Here is a 25,288-nt window from a genome sequence, read left to right on the forward strand (position 1 = left end):
TAGTGTAAACATGTATGAAGATGTTTTTCTCAGTTGCATACCCGCACAAATTGTTAAGTTTTATTCCTTATAATGTATGACAAATAAAATATTCATTCATTCATTCAAAAAAAAAGTGCATTTCTGTCATATCTCTCCCTCTTTGTTTACTCAGATTTCCCCCTTTCTGTCTTCTTCTTTCAGTCTCTTCCCAGCAGCCCTTGTTTGCCCTGGCATATTAGAGGCTCCTGCTGATGATGGACTACTAAAACCATTCTCTGACATCGTTGGACCAACCAGAACCATGAACCCCCAGGAGACGGAGCTTGGCCAGGAGGTGATGGAGGAGGCTGACGCTCCCTCTCGCCATCGCCACAACAACCACAGCAGCCGATCTCGTAACCACAGCAACCAGGAAAAGCGCTACAGACGCTGTGAGACCCCGGCAGGAGGAGGTGCTGGCAGCAGAGCCAGGGGACCTCCGCAGCGCAGGCCACAGGAGGAGCAAGACATGCAGATGCAACATGGAGCTCAGTCTCCACAGTCTCTGCAGCCCCATCCCATTCCCCGAGCCGCAGTGACACGTTACCGCAGACAGGGCGACAGTGAGGCCCGCATCAGAGCCCAGCAGCAGAGGCACAGACAGAGACAGCAGAGAGAAGCAGAGAGAGCACAACACTTAGCACAGCAACAGGAGAAGCAACACCACACAGACATGACCCACGAGGATGAACGAGAGAGGGACGATTCAGTGCTGGCCCGCTCAGCAAGCACTGAGAGCGGTTTCCATACCCACACAGACCGGGCTGAGGGAGATGACGGCCTGGTGATGATGTCTCTGGAACCCGAGGGGCAGCCAGAGGCAGAGGACGAGGCTGGGAACTATGAAGTCCAGCTACGGCCCGAGGCAGAGGGGTACACTGAGAGCGCTGAGGCTGAACAGCAACATCTCCATCCACATCCTAACTATCCTCCTCAGCCCCCACCCCTGCCACATGAGCCTCTACCTGACATCCAAAACCCCCAGAGACAGGATGATGCCGAGGAGATGCTGAACACTGGCTATTCCAACTATGTCTACACTCAACCATTCGGCCACTCTGGAGGAAGGGGTGACGTCTCAGCTGGTCAGAGCTTGGAGAGTTTAGATGCAGGACTTGCAGACGAAGCATATTCTGAGCCATATGACATTTACTCACTCTCTGAGCATGTTTATGAGGAGATCTGTGATGCTCCCACGTCAGTTTCTTCTGCTGCAGATGGGGCTGAGGACACAGAGTCTCTCCAGCAGAGGAGGGCTGGCTTTCATCTGTTAGAGGGCCAGGTGGGAGGTGGAGACTACCATCAGCAGGAGGCGGTGGGCTCCCGTCTTCGCCACTACGACGAACGCTCAGACGGCGAGTCAGACAGTCCAGAGAAAGAGGCTGAGTTCGCACCGTACCCACGTGCCGACAGCTGTGACCAGGAGGAGGACATTAACAACATTGTGGCCGATGTGAAAGAAAGCCTTAGCTCTCAGAGTCTCCAGCGTGCTGCGGAAGACACCATTGATGAAGAAAATGAACTACCGCAGGGAGAAGAAAAATCCCAACCTGAGTCCCAAACTGACTCTGACAAAAACCACAAAGCTGCCAACCGAGGGAAGCCAGCCAGAAAACAGGCTGTCAGCCCCTCAGAAGAGCCGGTGGCAGTGAGGAACAGTCAGGAGAAGCGGGACGCTATATCTCTGGCCATCAAGGACATTAAGGAGGCCATAGAGGAGGTTAAGACCCGAACGGTGAGATCTCCTTACACACCTGATGAGCCCAAGGAGCCCATTTGGGTAATGAGACATGACCTGAGCCCCACTGCTGAGTGTGACCTGCAACCAACACTGGGGGGAGATGTAAGTACAGAAATTCAGATTATTATTGATTGATTTGTATTGGGTAAGGTGACGCCAGTCCTCCCATTCATTTGAATGGGGGTAATGCGTTTCGGCTGCAGCCATTTTGGCCACTGCGGCACCGCACCGGACTGCGGCCGGAAAATTGAGCCAGAGTCAACTTTTCACACCCACAACCCCACACACCTCCACTCAGCCCTGCGGCTGAACGCTGCACCGCCTGATTCGGTCTGAATATGGCCTAACACACAAGATGTTATGATGATGAACTGAAAGGTACGCTGACATGTCGACTACACAAGTACACAGTCACACTGTGGCTGAAGACATCCTGTGTAGATTCTGATGCAGGGCTGCTGACATGCTGCTTTCATTACGCAGCCTGTGTAGACATGGTGTTATACAGTAATTGTCTGGGACAGTACTCACAGTACATTTTACTCTATTATCTATATTTTGCTGCCCTTCCCTGGATTAATTTGCAGATGAACACACAGAACATCAAGACATTTTAAATTATGTGTAGTGTCCGTGCTTTTAGATTTTTCATTTTTTCCTTTTTAGAGAATATAAATGGTTGATTTACACAAATTACAAAAAAGAAAAGAAAAAAAACCCCACATTTCCCTGGTATCTAACCATGCACATTGTTCAGTTTTATTTGCCCAGAATTGAGATATCTGTCTCTGAGATGGTGTACTGTCTCTATTTAAAGCTACTTTTTTTTCCAAAGAAATGGATCTTATGAAAACTGTTAACGCTGTGTTTTTCATTGTTGTGAACAACACAAATTAAATTCCATTATTCTCCATTGTATTGAGTTGGAGGCACAACCATTTTCTGCTTTTATCAGGTATATCCCTGATGAGGGTTGAAGAGAATGAAACATTGGAAACCAATAAATATTCCAGCAGTAAGCGTGACAGTCTGCTGGAGTTTTCTAATTTTTATTATTCAAGTTTTGCTTTCCTCTGATGCACCTGTCATATATTCAGGTGTACAGAGACTTGTTCAATTTATTGAGGCTGTAACAGAAATCTCAGAGACATACAGTATATCTCAAAGCCTGGACAAATGAAACCTATACCACAGTATGTGTGTAGTTAAATACCATTAGAGTTAAAGAACAAGGCTGGCGATTTTCTATATTTTTCTTATTGTAAACATCTCATGTGCAGAGCCAAACTAACAATCAACTGTTTGTTGTCCAAAAACTATTACAAACATGTCAGTGAGCCACACCGCTGCAGTTTGACATGTTGCTTGGCCCTAAAGAATGTGGGCACGGGTTCAAAAGAGTAATAACAGCGATTACATTTTGAATCTCTTTCTTCTCTCTCAGAACTACTCTCTGAGAGAGATAAGCAGTATGTACACACAAATCTGTGCTTAAACCATACGTACAAACGTTTTAAGCTAAATTTCCGGGATTCATCAATATGTTCTTACCTGAATTTGTTCTTACTCTGCAAACAAATTTAAAACTGCCTTAGACCATGTGTATGCACAAATCATAAACGTCTCACAGCCTTAAGAAATGATACAGTCAATATTTATTCAATGTAAACAGAACATTACAACCACAATTATTAAAAAATGATTGGACCAAAGATACAACATTTAAAAGTGTGAAATTGCTAATAATACACATTACAGTAGTGTCCCCTTAGTGTGGACACAGTGTGGATGGTGTTGCTGTTAAAAATATGAACGTGATCATCAGGGATTTGAGTGCTAGGAGCCTGCGCCCTGGTAGAGCTTCAATTATAGCAACACCGTTGCCATGTCTGAATATTTTTGAAAACCACACACAAACACTTGTGAAAGCAAGCAAATGAATGAAATTCAAGAATATGAATGAAATCAATTTGCAGTATCGTACCTAGCATTATCTTTTTGAAGTGTACAGTAGTTCAATGCAGAGACAGAACACGTTTATTCAGTCCTTTATACAGACTCTTTTTGTGTGCTTTTACATGCTATATTGATTTCTCTGCATTTCTGAGTGTGGCAGTCCATGGGCTAATGAACAACACATTGTTTTCAAAGACAACAGAAACTGACATATGCTTCTTTCTATGTCCCTCTTTGTGTGTAGAGTAAATACTACTACAAAGATAGTCATTTCCGTGAAGATGCCAACAATAGCTGGCATGAAGCCTGCTACACAGTCTGTAAACCCCACAGAGAGAAAGAATAGGAGATTTGTGTTAGCACAAGAATGAGCGACTGTTTGAAATATTAACCAAATGAAGTCACTCAAGAAGAAAAGCATCCTCATTAGGATCTTGCACTGACTCCATTCATTTTGTACAGCCTAACCCTAACCCTAACCAACTCATGCCTAACCCTAACCTTAACCTAACCTGAATTCACCTTAACCAGGACCTCAGAAATGACATTTTGCCACATTAGGACTGCGCTTTGGTCCCCATGAGGAGTATAGGTCCCAATAAGGTTTGTGTTTATATCAGAAACAGTCCCAATAAGGATAGAAAAATGCATACACACACACACACACACACACTACTGGTTCCAAGAAAACAGACCATATTGAAGTGAATATCACCACCTATCACCATTCAGCTCTTGTTAGCTAATTTTACTTCTTACATCTTTTTGCAAAAGAAAGTAATACACTATCAACATTAGGTTTATTAATAATGTAACATTAGGCACTAAACACACAAAATAGAACATTGTCATCTTTATATGGGAGCCAAAGGCTGTGAGAAACAATAAAAAATGGTAAGCTCATGAGACAAATATGCCATCAGTAACTGATAAATGACACCTCTCAGATGAGAAAAACAATTTATCTCAAGATCCATAGAATTCAATAGAAACTGGACATAAAATACTGGACAGCAAATGCAAAATAATTATTTGGGCTTTTTCTTTTCAAATAGGGGAGAGGGGAAGATTGGACAGTGTCAAATCCAAACTGGAAATAATCTTCATAACCTTAAATGAAAATAATCATACAGAAAATGTTTTAAAAAATCTATCAATCAAGACTCAAATGAGAGAAAGAATCACTTGCTATTGAGGAAATATGGAGTAAATAGAAATATCAGGCCAATGTTTTTTAAAACAATGAAGACAAATGCAAAACAGTTGAAACAACTGTTTTAAACACAGATTATATGTTACCCTGTATGTATGTTATATTAGCCTGTCACATGTTGGGCTGACATCACATATCACCAGTGGTTCCCAAATTGAAGGCCAGCCAAGGGGTCTCAAGTTGATTAATTTTCCTCTAATCTTTTCTTTTTTATTGTGAAATATGAGATTATTTAACAATTCAGGCCCCCAAGGGTAACAATACTTTATTATACCCTATTTAGCATTAATAAGCAGTGTACAAACATTAAATACATGGTTTATAACATACTATAATGTAGCTGTTAGCAGTTATAAGTGTCTATTAATGTATTAGTCAACAACAACTCCTCCTGTGGGCACCCATAAGTGAATGCTGCTGTATAAACAGATAATGAATGACAGCTGTAATAATGTAAAATATCATCAAAGGAGAAGTTTTAATTGTTGACAAATACCGTACATTAATAAACACGTAAAATGTCCTTATCTGCTTACAACTACATTATGGTGTGTTATAAATAATTTATTAAAAGTTTATATACTGCTTACAAATACTAAATATGGGGACTTAAAGTAAAAGCGTTACCCCTATAAGAAGGGTTTAAATGAACCCATCACTCTGGTGAAACTGCTCAGACCTCACACACATAAACAACCTGTGTGAAGGGGTCGCAAGTAGCTTCATTTTAACAGGCCATTAGTCAAAAAGGTTAGGAACCAAGCACTGCAGCACCTAAGTGGTAAACAGATATCCAGGATTTGAAACCAACAACCTCTGATTAACATCAGACAGCCCTGTAAAGAACTGCTCTGTCTCAGATGACTTTCCTTTGCTGTGTGCTGGATCTTTCATGGTGATTAATCCAAACATCGTTCTTGGCGTGAATAGAAATAACAGTCATGTGTTATTTTTCTCCTACTCCCACCCCCCTACCTCCTGTTGCCTCTCCCCCTCTTTCCCGTCAATGATTTATTCAGTATGGGTGAGAGAGAAAGGTAAAGGGTATGACAAGTTAAATAATTCAGTGAGGATCCAGTAACAGGAGGCTGTTTTCGTGTTGGCATCACCATGAACAGAATATACCTGCAAACTGAGTGTTTGAATAACACTTACTTACTTTCTTTTTAATATTACATTTAAATGAAGTACCCACAATGTACTGCAAATGAATTTGATGAATGAAGATAAAATGACATCACACTGTCAACAGAGTAAATCCAGGCCGGCAGACAGACACAGCCTGTTGATTCCATGATGAATCTGATACCTGGGTGTCACCTGAGCAGCTGACTCACTGTAGACACTGCTGTTACGTTTGTCTACAAGCCGGCATTCATCTGGGACACTTGCTGAAGTTCAGCTGGGTTGGTTTGTGCACTGTCTGACAGCCATGGAAAACTTTTGGATGTATCATGTCGAGAAGCTTGAGGAGGAACAAGCCGAGCAGACACAGCAGTCTGACCAACATGATGAAGATGAGGTTTGGACAGTTTAAAGGGCTTATCATGATCTTTGTCTTGATATGTCCAATTGATGGTCTAACGAGTACAGTCAAATTTGTTGGTGGATCTTGTGATGTGTAGATTGCAGAGGAATTCACACAAAAATATGTTTTTATTAGACCAAAAGTCTCATTTCAAAGCCCTGCTGTGTTGGCTAATATTTATGTATGTCATCTTGAAAATGTTTAAGGATTCCTCAATAATAAATGAAATATTTTGTTATCTTGAGATACCAAACCGTTGTGTCATGATCATTATTTAATTAGTATAAATGTAAATGTAAATGGCGCTCATGACTGGGAAATGACTACATGATGAACCCATTTGAATAGACCATGAAGTATAGAAGCCTGTTAGTCTCAGATAATGACAGTCGTGGAAGAAGTATTCAAATCCTTTCCTGAAGTAAATGGAGAATACTCAGTTACCACTAAAAATCCTTCATTTAAAACATTGCTCAAGTAAAAGTGCAGAAGTATTATCAGCATAATGTTCACACAGTTTCAAAAGTAAAAGAACTCATAATGCAGAATTTTACCTATACATATGTTTTATTGTTATACAGTATATTTTCTAATTATATTATTATCACTGATGCATTAACATGGAAGCAGCATTTTAATGCATGTTGCACTTGGTCTGCTTTATATATTGTTGGGTTATCTATAACAATTCTATAACAATTCAACATATTTTATTTGTTGATAATATGTTTTGTAAGTAAAATCTGCAAAGTCACCAGTAACTAAAGCTATAATGTAGTGGAATATAAAGTAAAAAGTTGTTTCCTGGAAATAGCTTTGTCATTAAAATCTTAATACAGGGAGTCATACCAGAAAAGTGATCTTTGCACACATGTAGTCCAACAAATGGTAAATTTAATGAGTGGCCACAGTATGTGTTGGTACACCATAAGTGCTTGATGAAGGTTGGGCCAAAACATGACTCATGCTAAGTATGAAGGAGCTGATGTTTGTTATTTGGACTGATTATAGATAAAATAGAGACAATGTTCAATTGGTCCATGTCTAGATACTAATTACTAGTGCAACGTTAGTTAGAACACAAGAGATGGATGAAGAAGATGAAAAAATGTGAAATGTGTCCACAGCTAAGCATGCATTTGAATGTAGATAAAGTTAATATAATAATAATTTAACAATAAAATAATATTTATTAGAGTTTAAATGGAGCAGTATAAACCCAATATAACTAAATGTCGGAACTTAGTAACATTTTTTCCTATAATTAGTACCAAATAAAATAATTCTTTCCAGGATACATCCTAGGAAATAATTAGATACTTACAGACTCATTAAGTGAAGTGTGAAGGCATTTTTCTTTTTCAGATAATGAACTTGATTTTTTTTTTAATTATTATTATTTTATTTAAAGTTATCTCAAAATCTTTTATTAGCAACCGGAGCCACTCCGGGCTCCTGTAGGTTTACTCTGATTATTTAATTGACTTAAATCTCATCTCATCATCAATCTCAGTTCATTGACATGATTTCCTCAGGCAGGATATCAACAGGCCCTTTAAAAGGATTGATTCACCAAATTAACAAACATGTATTCTCCCTCTAGTGGTATAAGCAGATAGTTTCAGTTTTTGAAATCTTGTGCTGCAAGAAGACAGATTTTTTAAACTGTAATTTATGAAGGCTCTGGACACCATAAATGAAATTCCCTTCCCATCAGTTGTATTGGGGTGGTGGAAGGAATACCAGAGAGAGACACCTTTAAAATATGGACAAATAAAATCTACACTAACTCACTCCAGCTTTCCAGGGACTTTTGTTGCATGTCATCCCTTTTCCTATGTTTCCTGTCTGTCTCCACTATCTCTATCCATAAAAAAAGAAAATGTTTTACCGTCACTATGATAACTCTCAAATTCATCCAGGACAGTTATAGTGGAACAATTTACACAAGATATACGAAAACCATGAGTGTCCCAGCCAACTGTGACAGCTGTAATCTACAAGATGTTTCCTGCTGCTCTGTTTCTGTGTTATGACATGTGCTGCGCCCCATCTCACACAGAGGTGATATGTTGTGATGTTTTTCCTGTGAGGAGCAATTTGTCCAGTTGGTGCGTGAGCGTACTCTTTCAACTCACCTCATCACAGCTTGTGTATTTCCATTTTGCTGTCTGACACATTCGGACTCAAAAAAAGATATAATGAATTCTGTTGTGCAACTAATGCTCTTTTCGTGGGTGTGTGACTGTGCTCCTGTTTTTTGTTCTGGGCCTTTGGTCTTCCTGCCTTCTTTTGGCTGTAAATGTAAATAGACTCGAAGGTGTCTTTTACACCTCCACATTGTTTGATGCACAATTAATGCCGTCCATCTCCGTTTGAAGTCTTATATGGCTGTGTGTTTGTATCATTCTGCAAGCCTGCCAGTAGTATATCTACGATCAATTGTAGATATCAACAATGGGTTTAGCATTACGGACATATAGCACAGTAGCTCCCACTTCATTTACCATACTTATTGCTGCTTGGACATCCGTGGCACCTGCTGATGCTATTAGCTTATCTGCTAGCCATGCCTGCATGGCTCGTGTTGTGCTCTGTAGCTCTTGTCAACATCTTAATTCACAGAACTGAAACACTAAACTGAAACAAGTATTTCAGTATCAAATGGAAGGATAACTTGGTCTCCAGAGGTCTTGTTTAGGTGGACATTAGTCTCTGTAGATTAATCTCAAATGACTCCAGGATCAAAATTGTGCACCGCTGACCTTGAGGTCTGTGGTGTAGCTCTTCCTCATTTGAGGAACAGTTTGAGAAAAGTCTGACCAAAAGAATATTAGCTATAAAACCAGCTTGTTGTTTTGGCCGTAAAAATCTGAAACCTGCTTAAAAACTCCATAGAGCTGAGAGGAACTGCACAATTGGTGACAATTTCTGTAGGTTAGTGATTACGAGTCACACACAGTCATTTGATGAATTTTTTAATATAATAGTATAGATTAGTGCAGGTATAAATGATATATGGTATTATGATTGATGTCTACTAATAAAACATAAAACTCTATGAAAGTATACTTTCCATGTCAACATGACATATATTTTGTCTTCTACTCATGTGCACAATGGTCTGTGGAGACCTGAGATGCACAACCGAATGTCTGCACTAGTGAGGACACACCTGCATATACAGACTCTCAGTATACAGTTACAGTTAGTATACAGTGCTGCTTGAAAGTTTGTGAACCCTTTAGAATTTGCAATTTATTTGAAGGGGAAATTAGAGTTGGGTGTTTCAATCAATGGGATGACAAGTAAGTGTGAGTCTGAGAGGCCCTGCCTTATTTAAAGAGAGAAATCTGAGTCTTCACAATCAAAGTCTGACCTTCACAACACAGGTTTGTGGAAGTATGTCATGGCTCAAACAAAGGAGATTTCTGAGGACCTTAGAAGAAGAGTTGCTGATGCTCACCAGGCTGGAAAGGGTTTCAAAACCATTTCTAAAGAGTTTGGACTCTACCAGTCGATTGTCAGGCGGATTGTGTGCAAATTGAAGGTAGCAGTGAACAGTAGTACCATAGGGACAGTGACAATAACACTAAATGATAATAAAAAAGAAAAATATTTAAAAAATAAATAAATAAATAAAAAATAAAAAACAAAAGCTAATTAATCTGTGGAAGAGAGGAAAGGGAGAAAAAGAAGAAGAAAAAGCAAAAAAAAAAAAGCCTCACTGAAAGAGATAATAATAAAGTAACATCCTAAGTGTAAAATTCACAGCCAAAAAAAAAGAACTGAAAATGGTTAAGAAAATAAATAAAACACAACAACAGTGTGAAAAAAGAGAAAAAATTATATATATCTATATTAATAAAAATAATAAATGAATAAATAAACAATAATATTAATAATGATAATAATAATGATAATGGTAATAATCATAGTAATAAAATGAGAAAATTGAAAGAAATACAAAGATGAAAGATAATACTGCCATTGTGTTATTATAGAAACGATTATAATAATACTAATAGTAAAAAGAGCAGAAATCACAGGAATAGTGCTGTGTTTGTGTGTTTATGTGTGTGTGAGTTTATTAATTAAAAAGGACGCTTTTTATTATGGTGATGATGACAATAATAATAAAAATAAATGAAATAGTAATAGTGATAACAGTAAAGAAAAAAAAATATATATATAGTAAGAAGAGAGAAGGAGTAAGCAAAAAAAAAAAAAAAGAAACACTTAAGTTTTTTTCTGCTTTTCCAGTTAAAGAGGATGGTCTTCTTGGTGACAGTGAGAGCAATGAGTGTTGTTTTTATGCTGTGATTGGGGAGTGTAATTGATGATAAATCACCTAACAAGCAGAGTGATGGGGAGAGTGGAATCTGGCAGTTCAATATAAGAGACAGTTTGTCAGTGATTTCTTTCCAGAAGTGTTAAGGGGGCAGAGTAGGAAGTTACCTGAGTCTGAGAGACCCATTTGGTGCATTTTTTTGAGTGTGATTTGTGTTCTGTGGTTGATCTTGTACTGTATGAGTTGGAGGTTGGGTTTATTTGTCATAGGGAATGTATTAGTGCAGATTTTGGCTCAGGAGTCGTTATCTAGCGATATGGATAGATCTTTTTCCCATTTTATGGTAGGTAAAGATATTTCAGGCCAGTGTTAAGAAGTTTGTACAATTTGGAGAGGATTTTATGAGGTGTTGTGAGCTTTATTATTTCTTCTGCTAGTGCGGATGATTGGATGTTGTCTTGTTTTAAGTCGATCTTATGTGTTATGGCTGATTTGAGTTTTAGATACTGAAAGAAGGATTTGCAGTCTGAGTTTTGGATTATGTGTCGAAGTTCCTCTGTCTGTCCAAGCAGGGAAGTTAAGTGTTTTTTTGTCTAGAACGAAATCTGGGTCTTTCCATATTGGTGTGTATTTACACAATTTGTTTGTTAAGTGCATGATTTTGTGAGCTCCCTTCCAGGCTGTCAGGGCAGTGGCTATGGTTATGTTGTTAAAGCAGTTATGTATATAACATTTTATGGCGGTGCTAATAAATGGCAGGGTGGATATATCCAGTTCTTTCCAATGTTGTTGTTCAATGTCTAGCCAGGGAGAGGATTGTTCTGTGGGATGGATCCATTTGGTTATAATCTGTAGTTGGTTAGCCAGGAAGTAGTTTAAAAAGTTTGGTGCATCGAGTCCTCCAGTATTTTTGGGTGATTGTAAAGTGGTCAGTTTAATTCTAGGTTTTTTATTTTTCCAGTAAAATTTTGTCATTGTTGAATCTAGAGAGTTGAACCATGTGAGAGGTGGGCATACTGGGATCATTGAGAAAAGGTAGTTTATTTTTGGTAGTATTGTCACCCTGGTGATTGCTATTCTTCCGATTAGTGAAATTGGTAGATACATCCATCTGTTTGTGTCATCTTCTATTGTTTTGATAAGTTGACTGAAATTCAAGTGTACAAGCTCGATAGTCTGGGGGAAATATTAATGCCTAGATATCTTATGGTGTCTGTGCAGGAGGGGATTAGTGGTGGTAGAGCTGCTGGATTCCATCTCTTTATGGAAAGTGGTAGCAGTGTTGATTTTGACCAGTTAATTGAGTAATTTGAAATTTCAGAGAGCTTAGCGAATAGGTTCATGGTTTCTTGTAGTGAGACTAGTGGGATCTGAAGGTAGAGTAAGATGTCATCTGCATATAAACTTATTTTATGGTTTACCGTTGCGGACTGTATACCTTTAACATGATTGTTTTGGGGAGTTACAACGGGAGTTGTATCCATTTTGCACTGGTCGTAATAGTGATCGATGAATGTTTCCAGGTCTGGTAATTCCTCCAGTGTGCAAAAAAAGAAGATGCGTTCCGGTTGTGTTTTTACAGACTGATGTGTTGATTATTGTGATGAAAAATGGAAAGAAAAGTGTCAGAAAGAAGTCAAATAGCCAAGCTGTTTGTTTTTTCTCAGTGACCGGGCGCCGCCATGATGGATCTCACCTCCTTGCGTCTAGATCGTGTACAAATTGTCGTGTCCAACACCATTGTTACCCTCCTCAGAAGTGGCCAAACAACAAAGACCACACCAAGAGCAGGCGTGTAATACTCTGGGAGGCCACAAGAAACTCCATGGTAACGTCAAGGAAACTAAAGGCCTCTCTTGCAGTGGCTACAGTCAATGTTCATGAGTCCACCATCAGGAGAACATTGAACATCAATGGTGCGCATGGCAGAGTTGCAAGGAAAAATGCCACTTCTCTCCAAAAAGGACATTGCTGCCGTCTACGGTTTGCTCAAGACCACATGGAGAAGCCAAGAGGTGATTGGAAAAATGTTCTGTGGCTGGATGAGACCAAAATCGAACTTTTCAGCTTGAATGAGAAGCGTTATGTTTGGTGATGAGCAAACATTGTATTCCAGCATAAGAACCTTAACCCTTCTGTGAAACATGTTGGTGGCAGTATCATGGACCAGGACCAGTATCTCTGGACCAGGACAGCTTACAATCATTGAAGCAGCTATGAGTTCTGAGTTGTACCAGCACATTCTATAGGAAAATGTCAAGATATCTGTCTGCGAACTGAAGCTCAACAGAAAGTGGGTCATGCAGTAAGATGATAACCCTAAACACACAAGTCGCTCTACCAAAGAATGGTTTGAGCAGAAGAAAGATTTTGGAATGGCAGAGTCAAAGTCCTGACCTTAATCCTATAGAAATGTTTTGGAAGGACCTGAAGCGGGCAGTTCATGCAAAGGAGCCCACCAACATCCCTGAGTTGAGACTGTTCTGTAAAGAGGAATGGGCTAAAATTCCTCCAAGCTGATGTACAGGGCTGATAAAACAATTACTGGAAAGGTTTGGTCTGAAAGCAAGGGTTCACATACTTTTGCCTCACACAAATATGTAAGTAGCATTATTAACGTTAACATTATTAATAAGTAAGTAACATTTTCCTCAATAAATAAATGAAAACTTTTTTTTTTTGTCATTTGTTTAATTGGGTTCACTTTATCTAGTTTTAGGACTTGTGTAAATACCTGATCACGCTTTAGGTCATATTTATGAAGAAGTAGAGCAAATGCTAAAGGGTTCACAAACTTTCAAGCAGGACTGTTTACAGAACCTTTGGAGAACACAGGCTTTAGACACTCATGCATCAGGACACTCACATATAGCTGTCATCAGAGTGAAGCCCAGAAAAGGCTTCCGCATAAGACGGAGTGAGTAAACAGCAGAGTTGAACTGATGAGCTGGCTGTGAGTGTGAATGCTGACCAGAGAGCAGAAAAAAGTCTGTGATGTCGCTCCAAAACATGCTCTCCCAACCTAGGTGATTCTACAGCATTGTGGGTACATGTGAGCATCAAAATTACTGAGATTTGAGAATTTTAGATTATTCTCAAATTTGTGCCTAGTTTATACAATTTTAAATGGTTTGGCCCCTCCTCCACTATGTGACTTTCTGTATACTCACTCAGTAAGTTCTATTAGATCCTCCAGAATAACCTCTATATGAGATTGTACCATACCATTTCATTGCACTGCATTTGCACAGTCAGCGTTCCCTGTGAAAGTCACAACTCAGTGGAACATCCTACCTGATGATATGAAGAGCTGCAGTTCCATCAGTACATTTAAAACCAAATTAAAAAGTCTGCTAAAAACTGCTCAGTTCTGTTACCTCTGACTCTACATTTTATCTCATGGTCTTCTCATGAACACAAATAATCCTGCTTTTAATTTGACAAGCTTACATTATTAATTTCTAGTTAACATCGTAGGTGTATGGGATGTGCTATTGTGTGTAGCTTTGTATTTTATATTATGTGTCCTGTGTGTTCTTTGCTTCGTACTGTTTGTTATTATTCTGTTATATGTTTTAATTGTGACCTGCAGAGGGGACTGCAGATGAAAATTAGCCATAAGCTAACTCTGGTACAGTATATCAAATGGTAACATTTATGTTTAACACTGTACATGGTGCCAATAAATACATAAATAAATAAAGATAGTGCTGCTTGATTCTGATATAACAATTACACCTTACAGAATGTACCCTGCTTTCTCCCCCTGTTCTTTCTGCAGTCTCCTGGTTCAGGCTCACCCTCTCCTCTTGGAGCAGAATCATCCAGCAGACATCTGCTGCAGGATGACAGCTTTGAATCCTCTCCCTCCAGTAAAGAGGTGTGTTCAACTTTTCACTATTTATCTGCATTTCACGCACTGTCCTCAGTTTTCGCTTTTACTCATCAAGTTGAAGTATTGTTTGGAGAAATCCTAACATTCTCCTCTCTTTTTGTTAATAGTCCAGGAGAAGCCTTGCATCATTTCCCACATATGTAGAAGGTGAGTACTTCAAGATAGTTACAGGAACACTCACTCTTTCATTAAAGATATTATTATATATTTTTAATTTTACAATATTCAAAGTAAAATAAATATGTTATAAATACAAGCATTATCTTGGACCAACAGGGTGATTACAGGGTAATACAGCTGTTACTGAAGGCAAATAGAAAGGTGATAATAGGATAATGTGCTCACAAAAATAAGATGATATTAGTTTCATGTTTCCACAATACTTACAGGGCAATTTCAGTTTAATACTTTTACATTTACAAGAAAATAGCTGTCAGAATTCTAGTTCACATGCTGTGATTTCATACATGGAAACTCATATGGTAGTTTCTCTGTAATAACCAAGAGCTGTTAAATGCAAAAACATCTATTTTTTTCTTAATTTTATGGTAATAATGCTTCCAGCTAAATACTGAAGGCCAGAGATTTTTCCTGGACACGCAGACTGTAGTTTCTGTACACTATATGATAAATCAGAGATGGAAATCGCTAAACCATGTGTTTCTTGTTATGTTTTAAGTTTTGGTGTTTGGATCCTGTTTTGGAAATTGTCTGAGAACACTAAACACACATATGAAATAATACACAAAACACTGCTGGGTTGAAGATTAAAAAATATTATTGTACAATAAGGAGACAGAAGACAAAGATTTGCATCAGTTCGTCTCACCGAACAAAGAGCAAACCTATTCTATTATAGTGAGAGAAGGAACGGAGAAAAGATCTATGATTGGTCAAATCATACAAACTTGTGGATTACAACTAATGGCAAACAGCCACGGTGTATACATTTACATGCCCATGTATGCTCGATAAGAACCACATCTCCCAAGGACACAGGAAGGCAAAAGCCCGAACCTATATGTGGCCTTTGACCCCTTAACCTGTCCTGTTTACTCCAAGACCCAGGATGTTACCTTATCTGAGCCTAAACAAGAATGGAAAGAGAGGAATGGGCCTCCTAAAACATATTCCTTCTTGCAAGGACATGCACACATTAACAAAGCAAATGATCATCCTTGCACAACTCTGCACGTTAAAATGATAAGCCAACCCTTTGGTCTTTCATTACCTTTACAATCCCAAAATGCAAAGACAGAGGCAAGGACAGTTCTTGGGTAGTTTATTGAAAGAATAATATCTCAATGAAAAAAAGGCAAGAGGCTGGAGGTGGTGGCTGAGGGCTGGCTGGCGTCGCAGGTGAGTTGGCAAATTGACCAGGAGATCCACCGAGGCTGAGCACGAGAAAAACAGTAGCACTGGAGACTGCAGGCGAGGCACACCGGAAAACTATACACAGGAAGAAAACTCAGGTTAGTCCATACTCGAAATAACAAAAAAGGAAAACTCATCAGGGACTCATAGTTACTGACTGCAACGGGATAATCTGGCACAGGAGTGGTGTCTTGACCAGGCTTTTATGGCAGGAGTGATGACTGATGAGCACCAGGTGTGCCTCGTAGTGAAGGCCCCGCTCAGCCAGCCACACCCTCAGCTGCACACACACCGCCAGGGAGAGAAACAGAAAGAGGGAGGGGGGAAAAGAAAACACAGAAAAACCCCAAACACAAAACCAAACACCAAAACAAACGTCACCATGACATTTCTAACCTAATTCTATGGATATTTTACTATAAACTAAATACTTAAGTCCAGAATAGGGTCCTGCAGGGGCCTAAAAGCAAGACCCGAACCCGGCCCATACCTGCGATATCAGAGCCGATCTGACTGAACTGAGTACCCAAACCAACACCAGAGGCTTTATTTATTTCTTCTGCAAAGACAAAGTTATTTGCTTGCTTTGGAAAGGTTTTCTCACACATAAAACTAACAACTGCAACAGACGAACACAAGTCATGGCCCCTTAACACAAAAAATTTAGTGTTGTAAGTTCTACCAGCTGATAAGCACAAATATTGGGTGTTTTATGAATATTTGTTTCATACAAATATTTTAAAAATTATTTGTTTTCAGAAGAAAAAAAACACATGTCAAATACCAGCACACAGGTCGGTTACATCGCTAACTAGTCTCTCTCCTCTGCTCCGCTGTTACGTCTATCAGCAGGTATCAACAAGGGGAGTCACATCCACCTTCTACATGACACACATTTCCTAATTTGGACATCACTCCTGGAGTTGGGGATGTTCCCCAGAGATAAAGCTGAGCTACTGACACACGCAAAATGTCCCCAAGGGACTGTCCATAACCTGTTGTTCACCTTTTCCTTTCCACAAAGTTAGGTTGTAAAAAATAGGCAATAAATGAAAAGTGCAAAGCAAGAATCACCTTTGAAGTTCTTCCCTACACGTTACATGCTGTGCTGTCTCTGTGTTATGGGTGTATAAATAGGTAGAGGTCTGTCTGCAATGAGGCGATGTGTTAAGTTTTAGCTCAGTAGTCAGCACAGTCATCTATCTCATTTCAAATAAACATACCTTATTAAAAATAAAATACATAACAGAGAGCTTTTGAAAAAAATGTGCATCCTAAAGTAAAGTCAATCAATCATATTGGCTTTTAGATAATTTATTTTCTGTGGCTTCAGTTCAGATCATTAGAGTGAGTATATTTGTGCTTATATGAGACATACTGGTTTTGAACTGCCTGTAGGAAGTAACCTAAGAGTCTGTCCATTCGTGAATAAAAGCTGCGTTTTCACTGTTCTTCACTACCTACCTCTCTTTTTAGAGCAGACCATGTGCAAAAATCTTTTTCTGACTTGCTGTATAGCTCTGACTGCTGGCTGTGCTCATGACATGCAGTCTTAGAGCCATGAAACCCTGCCCCACTGCTGTATAGAGTGCTGTTCACTTATTTATTTAAAGTTTATTAATATTAAACCTGTCGCATGTCCAAATTTCACCAGATTTGTCACTGCACTTCCTTGGCTCCCCAGCAATACACCTGCCAAGTTTGAAGTAGATCGAATGAACGGTTCTTGAGATATTTGATGGACATACAGACAGACAGACAGACAGTCCTTGCTTTATAGTTAGATTGCTTAGACATTAATGGCCACACTCATTAGGTGGACACACAGATTGCAGTTTAAGTCTGACAGGCACAATATCAGTGACATGCTGGTAAGCATCCTGAAGAAATGATAGAGGATAGTCTTTTAACCTCTGCCTGAAGATGGCCTGCTGTCAGTGTTTGGTAAGTTGACAGTACCTGGTAACACACAGCTTATTTAACTGCAATGCTGATCTAAGCCAGATGTAAATGCTGCATCAGCATTTCCTAAATGTCAAGACCTTCAGTCGCCAATAGAGAGAGAGAAGGAGAGAGACCACGTGAGGGGGAGAGGGGAACAGGGGAGGTGGATGAGGAAAGATTTCAATTCATCAGTCGCATTACATCAGTGCTTTGTCTCATGGACTAACACACACACACACACACACACACGCTCAGGTTCTCTTTATAATGAACATTTCTCTGGCTGATGTTTATTCTCCTACAGTATGTCAATAAACTGTGTAATTTGGTACAAAGTACAAAGTAGTCTTGAAGTTCTGAGACGGTTTGTATAATTAGTTGTGTTGAGTTTCAAAGCAGTTGTTGATTTCCAGGGGAATTTCCATGATAGATCTACTACATTCAATTTAATATTCATCATCCTTATATTACTGGAAACTTAATTGTCCACATGCGTGTCTCCTTTTACAACTGCAGATGCAGATTATTGTAAGAACCCTTTATGGATGGCTTAATAATACTGAACATTGCAGACGACTTTCTAGCTTTGGTTTGACCACTTATGAGAGAGTGTTTTATATAATAAAATCAAGAAAAAGCCAAAGAAAGCTAGTGAATTTTAGGATGCTTTCTAAAGATGAGCACCAATTGGGCTTCTTAGTAGTTTGTTCTAGTTTAATATAAAATCCAGCTACTGCAAGCCTTGTAGAATAGTTGTGTGTATCAATATTGAAAGATAAATTTTCACAAAAAATTATACTTTGTTATTATGATATTTCTGATATAAAGTAATAATGAATACAGTAACCACAGAATCACAAAGCTAACTTTACTACTGAAACATTTTATTAAAGCACTGCACACTATAGCAACATACTGTATATATTAAAACATATCTGTGTTATATCAAGAAACCTTTCTTGTCATATGTTGTTATAACAAAAAGATTTGTAGCTTAAATAGAACACATCACAACCTACATGATTAAAATTATGTGTGTGTGTGTGTGTTTCATGCGCCACTAGTGGGGTATATTTTCTCTATTTAAGCTCAAAGCGGGTAAATATTGAGACTGAACCACCCTCCTGCTGTCCTCCCTCGTCGTGTTTGTCCTTCCCTCCCTCCAGTCCCAGGCCCATGTGATCCAGAGGACCTGATCGATGGGATCATCTTTGCAGCCAACTACCTGGGCTCCACCCAGCTGCTATCAGATAAGACGCCTTCCAAGAACATCCGCATGATGCAGGCACAGGAGGCTGTCAGCCGCATCAAGGTGAAAAACACACACAGTACGCACTCAGACACACTCCTATGCTGCAGTATTCACACTGGTGTGAAGTTAGTTGATTGTGTTTGTATTTTTGCAAGCCACAGTCAAGTCTCTTATGTTCCAAGCTTATTCAGACTGCTGCATTCTGGCTTTTAACTAGTTCCAAATGAACAGATTATATATTATAGTTTGACATCATATTGTACCTCAAGCCATATTCTAGACCCTGTTTTCTGTTGGTATATGACTATACAACAAGTTGTATCTTTCTGTAGCTCTCTATCTATCTAAACTAAAAGATCCAAAGAAAACTAAAACACCAAACCATTTTTAACTATTTTTTGGTAACACTTAGTTTTACAGGTTTAGAATTTCTTTAGAATTTCTAGGATTTTTTTCTGAAATGAACTACAAAAGCTGTACCAATTGTACAGTGTCTTAATTTTTCTAAAACTAGCTTTCCTATAGGGATGCTATCAGTAACGCAAACCAGTTAAGATGTATACCATTGTATATACGCTTACACTGTCTTATAGACAAAATTAAAGCAGCACAACAATTAAGGACACAAACAGCCTCTGGGTAAGTGCTTTTATAGAACCTGGCTGTCCTGGTTCTGGTACTTTTCAGTCTTTTAAAAAAAGATTTGTTAGGAAACAGGGACCTGTGAAATAAAATGTTATCTTATTTTCAACATGTATGTATGTATGTCATAAAACATGATATCCTGAAATATCTATTTGATCCTTAAGTGTAAAAGCTTCAGTTACACTGACACTTGCGTTAAACACAGCTTTTAAATGATATATAAATAAAAATAAGCTGACAAAGTCCCAGGATGACTGACCTTCAACAGGCTAGTGTAAAAATACTGTAGATGTATAAACAAATGCATGATGTTTGTCATGTGAATCTTCATACAGAGTTTCACTCTTTATTAGTGAATGTGTATGGATATATATTAATTTTCATGTGTTTACCTGTGACTGTTTCACTCCCCCTCACTCCTGTCCTGTCACATGACCAGAGTCCTCGGTTGGGCCCCAACCACCCCACCCTCCCACCACTTGTTTATCGTTCCATATTGTAGCTGACAGTGACTCAGGCATTTTTCAGCCTGTGATAAACACACAGAGCCCTCAGCCAAACACACACACACACACACACACACATACAGTGCTGCTTGAAAGTTTGTGAACCCTTTAGAATTTTCTGTATTTATGCATAAATATGACCTAAAACATGATCAGATTTTCACTCAAGTCCTAAAACTAGATAAAGGAACCCAATTAAACAAATTAGACAAAAACATTAAACTTTTTCATTTATTTATTGAGGAAAATTATCCAATCTTACATATTTGTGTGAGGCAAAAGTATGTGAACCCTTGCTTTCAGTAACTGGTGTGACCCCCTTTTACAGCAATAACTTCAACCAAACCTTTCCAATAATTGTTTTATCAGCCCTGTACATCAGCTTGGAGGAATTTTAGCCCATTCCTCCTTACAGAACAGTCTCAACTCAGGGATGTTGGTGGGCTCCTTTGCATGAACTGCCCGCTTCAGGTCCTTCCACAGCATTTCTATAGGATTAAGGTCAGGACTTTGACTCTGCCATTCCAAAATCTTTCTTCTGCTCAAACCATTCTTTGGTAGAGCGACTTGTGTGTTTAGGGTCATCATCTTGCTGCATGACCCACTTTCTGTTGAGCTTCAGTTCACAGACAGATATCTTGACATTTTCCTATAGAATGTGCTGGTACAACTCAGAACTCATAGCTCCTTCAATGATTGTAAGCTGTCCTGGTTGAGAGATACTGGTCCTGGTCCTGGTCCATGATACTGCCACCAACATGTTTCATGAGAGGGTTAAGGTTCTTATGCTGGAATGCAGTGTTTGCTCATCACCAAACATAACACTTCTCATTCAAGCTGAAAAGTTCGATTTTGGTCTCATCCAGCCACAGAATATTTTTCCAATCACCTCTTGGCTTCTCCATGTGGTCTTGAGCAAACCGTAGACGGCAGCAATGTCCTTTTTGGAAAGAAGTGGCGTTTTTCCTTGCAACTCTGCCATGCGCACCATTGATGTTCAATGTTCTCCTGATTGTGGACTCATGAACATTGACTGTAGCCACTGCAAGGCCTTTAGTGTCCTAGATGTTACTCTGGGGTCCCTTGTGGCCTCCCAGAGTATTACATGCCTGCTCTTGGTGTCCAACACCATTGTTACCCTCCTGAGGAGGGTGTTGGACGTCTTCAATTTGTACATAATCTGCCTGACAGTCAACTGGTGGGGTCCAAACTCTTTCGAAATGGTTTTGAAACCCTTCCCAGCCTGGTGAGCATCAGCAACTCTTCTTCTAAGGTCCTCAGAAATCTCCATTGTTTCATCCATGACACACTTCAACAAACCTGTGTTGTGAAGCTCAGACTTTGATAGTGAAGACCCAGATGTTTCTACTTTAAATAAGGCAGGGCCGCTCAGACTCACACTTGATTGTCATTCCATTGATTGAAGCACCCAACTCTAATTTCCCCTTCAAATAAATTGATAATCCTAGAGGTTCACATACTTTTGCCACGCACAAATATGTTACATTGGATCATTTTCCTCAATTAATTAACATTAAAAAGTGTAAGGTGTTTTCTCATTTGTTTAATTGATGTCTCTTTATCTAGTTTTAGGACTTGCATAGAAATCTGATCATGTTTTACGTCATATTTATGCAGAAATAGAGCAAATTCTAAAGAGTTCACAAACTTTCAAGCAGCACTGTATGTCAAAACTATGTTAGACCTCTCTCTTGAATTTAGTGAGTCTTAGATTTGTTCCTAGTTGACTGCAACAGACCAAACTTAAGACTATTTTGAATCTTAATAGTTGAACCACCCCACACCCAGGCTATTACTGGACTAAAATCTGTGTTTCCATGGTAATGATCATATTGGCACCTGTAGCAGTTTGTATGCACTGTTTATCCTCCAAACAGAGGTGACTGTTCACCAGGGCTGCCATGTATAAGAGGAAACTTTTGGTCTTAAATGTGTCAAATTGTCATGCATAAATGTTCAGTTTGATGGAGGGTAGGCATACTGTAATTGTAGTCCTTATTTTACAACACTTATGAGTTACTACAGACAGCACTGAGGAAGAAAAAAGACCAAAGATACTTTTAGATTCTTCATACAAAGCTCCTCAGGCCTACTTGTTGCGATTTTTATTTGTTTATTCAGAAGTCCACATTTAAGACAATTCTGAAGACAGTCTCTTTGAAATTTTTATAGCTGCAATGTTTAGTGGATTAATCAAGTTGATTGACATAAAAATAATCACCAACTTTTTTGAGAATCATTATTCGTTTAAGTCTGTTCTCAAGCTAAAATGCCAAACATTTGATGGTTTCAGCTTCAAAAATGTGAAGATTTTCAAATTTTCCTTGTTTTAACATTATAGTAAATTCATTAGTTTAAGTGTTAAGTGTTTTTTGGACAAAAGAAGACCACCTTGGCCTGTTGGAAATTGTAATGGCCAGTTTTCTGATGTTTATGTTAGTTGCAGCCCTAGAAATTCCAGAAGTGTCATCTTCCTCATGATTTGAGATTTTCTTCTTTTGAAATGTTTTCCTTGAATTTTTGTACCATGTTTTCAGACTTTATGATCTTTGATGCTCCTTTTACTGTAGAGACAATGAAATATTTTAATTGCTACACTCACCACCAAAATTTCATAAAATGACCTTGACATTATGACATAATTTTGAAGCCACAGATTTTCTGCTTGAGTGAGCAGAGCTGAGCAGTTTGAAGTTGAAATCATTCAAATTGAGTATTCATTTAGACATATTGAATTAGTCCTACCTGAGACAGTCACCCACCAGACAGCTGTGCAGCTGATCAATGTCTATGTGACATCTGATTGTTTGATAGATGTAAGCCAATATTACAGTCTGTCTCTGTGCAGCCAGTCCCTGAAGTCTGCAGCTTGTCACACCAAGAGGACAAAAGTGTTCAAGTGTGTGATGATATAGAGCTGTACAGTCAGTCAACCTCTTGGAGCAAAAGCAACCTGCTGGTAAAAGAAGGCTAATGCAAATACACTTTCTCATTTTCCATTCAATGGGTGCTTGCATCATAACGTTCCTACTGTACCAGTCCGGAGTTGTTCATAGGCAGACTGTGTTGGCTGAGGCTGGGCTGTTCTGGCAGGAAGTGCTCTACAGCTACATTGTGATCAGGACAAATGAAGTCCTTTAGTTTAAGTTGTGGGACAGTCAGAGGTTGAAGGGGCTTCGCCATGTTAGCCTGCCTTTTAGGGGATGGGGTTGTTGAAATCTTAAAATACCCAGGCAGCATTCTATAAACTGAACTGATCAGCTCTCTCTGGGAGGTGCTGCGGTAATACCATGAACATTTAAATTTCATGTTGTAGATACATAATTAATAACAATCGTTGCAACTGCATGGCCTTCCAGTTAGCCAACCTTGTCAGGCTGATTGTGGCTGGGAGTCGGTGCACTCGACTGTGCTCTGGCAACCGAGCACTATAGCATAACTACCAAACTGGGGGCATAGAATGATCCAGGTTTATAACTAGCAGCTCTCAGGCCAACTTTTGGCAAAATATGCTGCATCATTCATCACAAGTCCAGCAAGAACTGGATTTGGGCTGCTGCTGGGCTGACTAGTTTTGGATGCCTGGGCCTGTATCCATCAAGTCTCTCTGAATCCCTTGTAACACTTGCGCTGAAAGTTAAACCCAGACTAAAAAACTCCTACTTCAGGGTTACTGATGAGGCTTTCTTCTCTGACTTTCAGCAGGAGAAGAATGACTCTTGGAAGTGTGACTTTGTGTTTTCACAAACCGAACAGCCACAAAACACAACCTCACAAAAATCTCCTGCACAGGGACTACAGCAGTGACACACTGAACCCCAGTCCCTGCCTCCCCGTTGTGATCCAGTCAGTCTTTCCTGTGCACTGCTCTAACCCATTACTCTCCTGTCTGCTTTATTCCATGCCTGGCAGACGGCCCAGAAATTAGCCCAGAACAAGAAGAAGGTGCAGTACCTACATATCCGTCTCATCCTCCACACTGCTGAGCACAGCATTTCTTCTTCCTATGCTTGGCTCTGTCTGTTTCTGTGTCTGTCTGTGTTGATCACTGTTTTGTTCTTTTCAATATTCTGACACTGATGATTTGTTTTCCTGAATCCAGCAACCAGCTTTGTATTGTTGGAACTGATGTTCATTGCTTAGATCCCGTTCTCGGATCTCCAGTCCCCTCATCATTTTTCATTCCATATCAGACATGTTGTTACCTCCTCAATTTGGATATTTCTATAGTTTGTTCCAATAGCATTGTTTAGCATCACAAGCTTTTGGATGTAATGTCAACTGCTCATCATGGAAGCGGTCCAGTTTGCTGGATGCAGGAAACAGCTGTAATCTCTCTGACACTGTGAGGTCTTACTGATTTTGTGGTTGTATTCAGTGTGTTCTCACTCCAGTGATGATTCTGTATTTGCAGTGATACTGTATGACTGTACATATTCCATTGCAATATTAAATAAAGAGACAGTCCTACAGTATGCTCTGTTCTGCTGTCTTACCCAGAATCGAATCAGAGGACAAGATTTGATATCAAATTATCTCTGTGTGTCCAGAGATCTGGGATGTGAAAACATGACTAAGAGTCTACAGCCATGCTAGCAGCTCTGTGAGGCTGTACTTAGGCACAGCAGTATGCTAACATCAGCATGCTAATGTGCTCACAATCAGAATATTAATTTTTATATTTTTATATTTTTTTTACATGTTCACCATCTTAGTTTGCTAATTAGCACTTAACAAAGTACAGCTGAAGTTGATGGGAATGTCATTAGATTTGCAAGTATTTGGCCATGATTTGACAAAATGAAAACCTGACCACATCTGACACCCCTCATGTATGTTAATTAAGTGGACAAAATATTAGTAAGAGGAAGAATTTATGACAGAGCTGTTGTATTGGAGTG

The 25,288-nt window shown here is 39.2% G+C and overlaps 1 protein-coding gene and 1 long non-coding RNA gene across 2 annotated transcripts in view; one reads left to right on the top strand and one right to left on the bottom strand.

The window, feature by feature from the left end:
- The window catches only part of apba1a (amyloid beta (A4) precursor protein-binding, family A, member 1a), a 91,847-nt gene that overhangs the window by 41,619 nt on the left and 24,940 nt on the right, over positions 1 to 25,288 (top strand). The window contains exons 3-7 of the mRNA XM_067600159.1: positions 184 to 1,864; positions 14,532 to 14,630; positions 14,753 to 14,792; positions 19,130 to 19,275; positions 24,300 to 24,332. Of these exons, the coding sequence (XP_067456260.1) occupies positions 284 to 1,864; positions 14,532 to 14,630; positions 14,753 to 14,792; positions 19,130 to 19,275; positions 24,300 to 24,332 (1,899 nt within the window). The 5' untranslated portion in view covers positions 184 to 283. The remainder of the gene's footprint in view (positions 1 to 183; positions 1,865 to 14,531; positions 14,631 to 14,752; positions 14,793 to 19,129; positions 19,276 to 24,299; positions 24,333 to 25,288) is intronic.
- On the bottom strand, positions 15,911 to 19,123 carry LOC137190641 (uncharacterized). Its single transcript, XR_010930271.1, has 2 exons — positions 16,174 to 19,123; positions 15,911 to 16,094 (listed from the first exon to the last, which is right to left on the bottom strand). It is a non-coding gene; the product is annotated as an uncharacterized lncRNA (long non-coding RNA).

This window comes from Thunnus thynnus, chromosome 2 (assembly GCF_963924715.1).
Source record: "Thunnus thynnus chromosome 2, fThuThy2.1, whole genome shotgun sequence".
NCBI classification, from domain to species: Eukaryota; Metazoa; Chordata; class Actinopteri; order Scombriformes; family Scombridae; genus Thunnus; species Thunnus thynnus.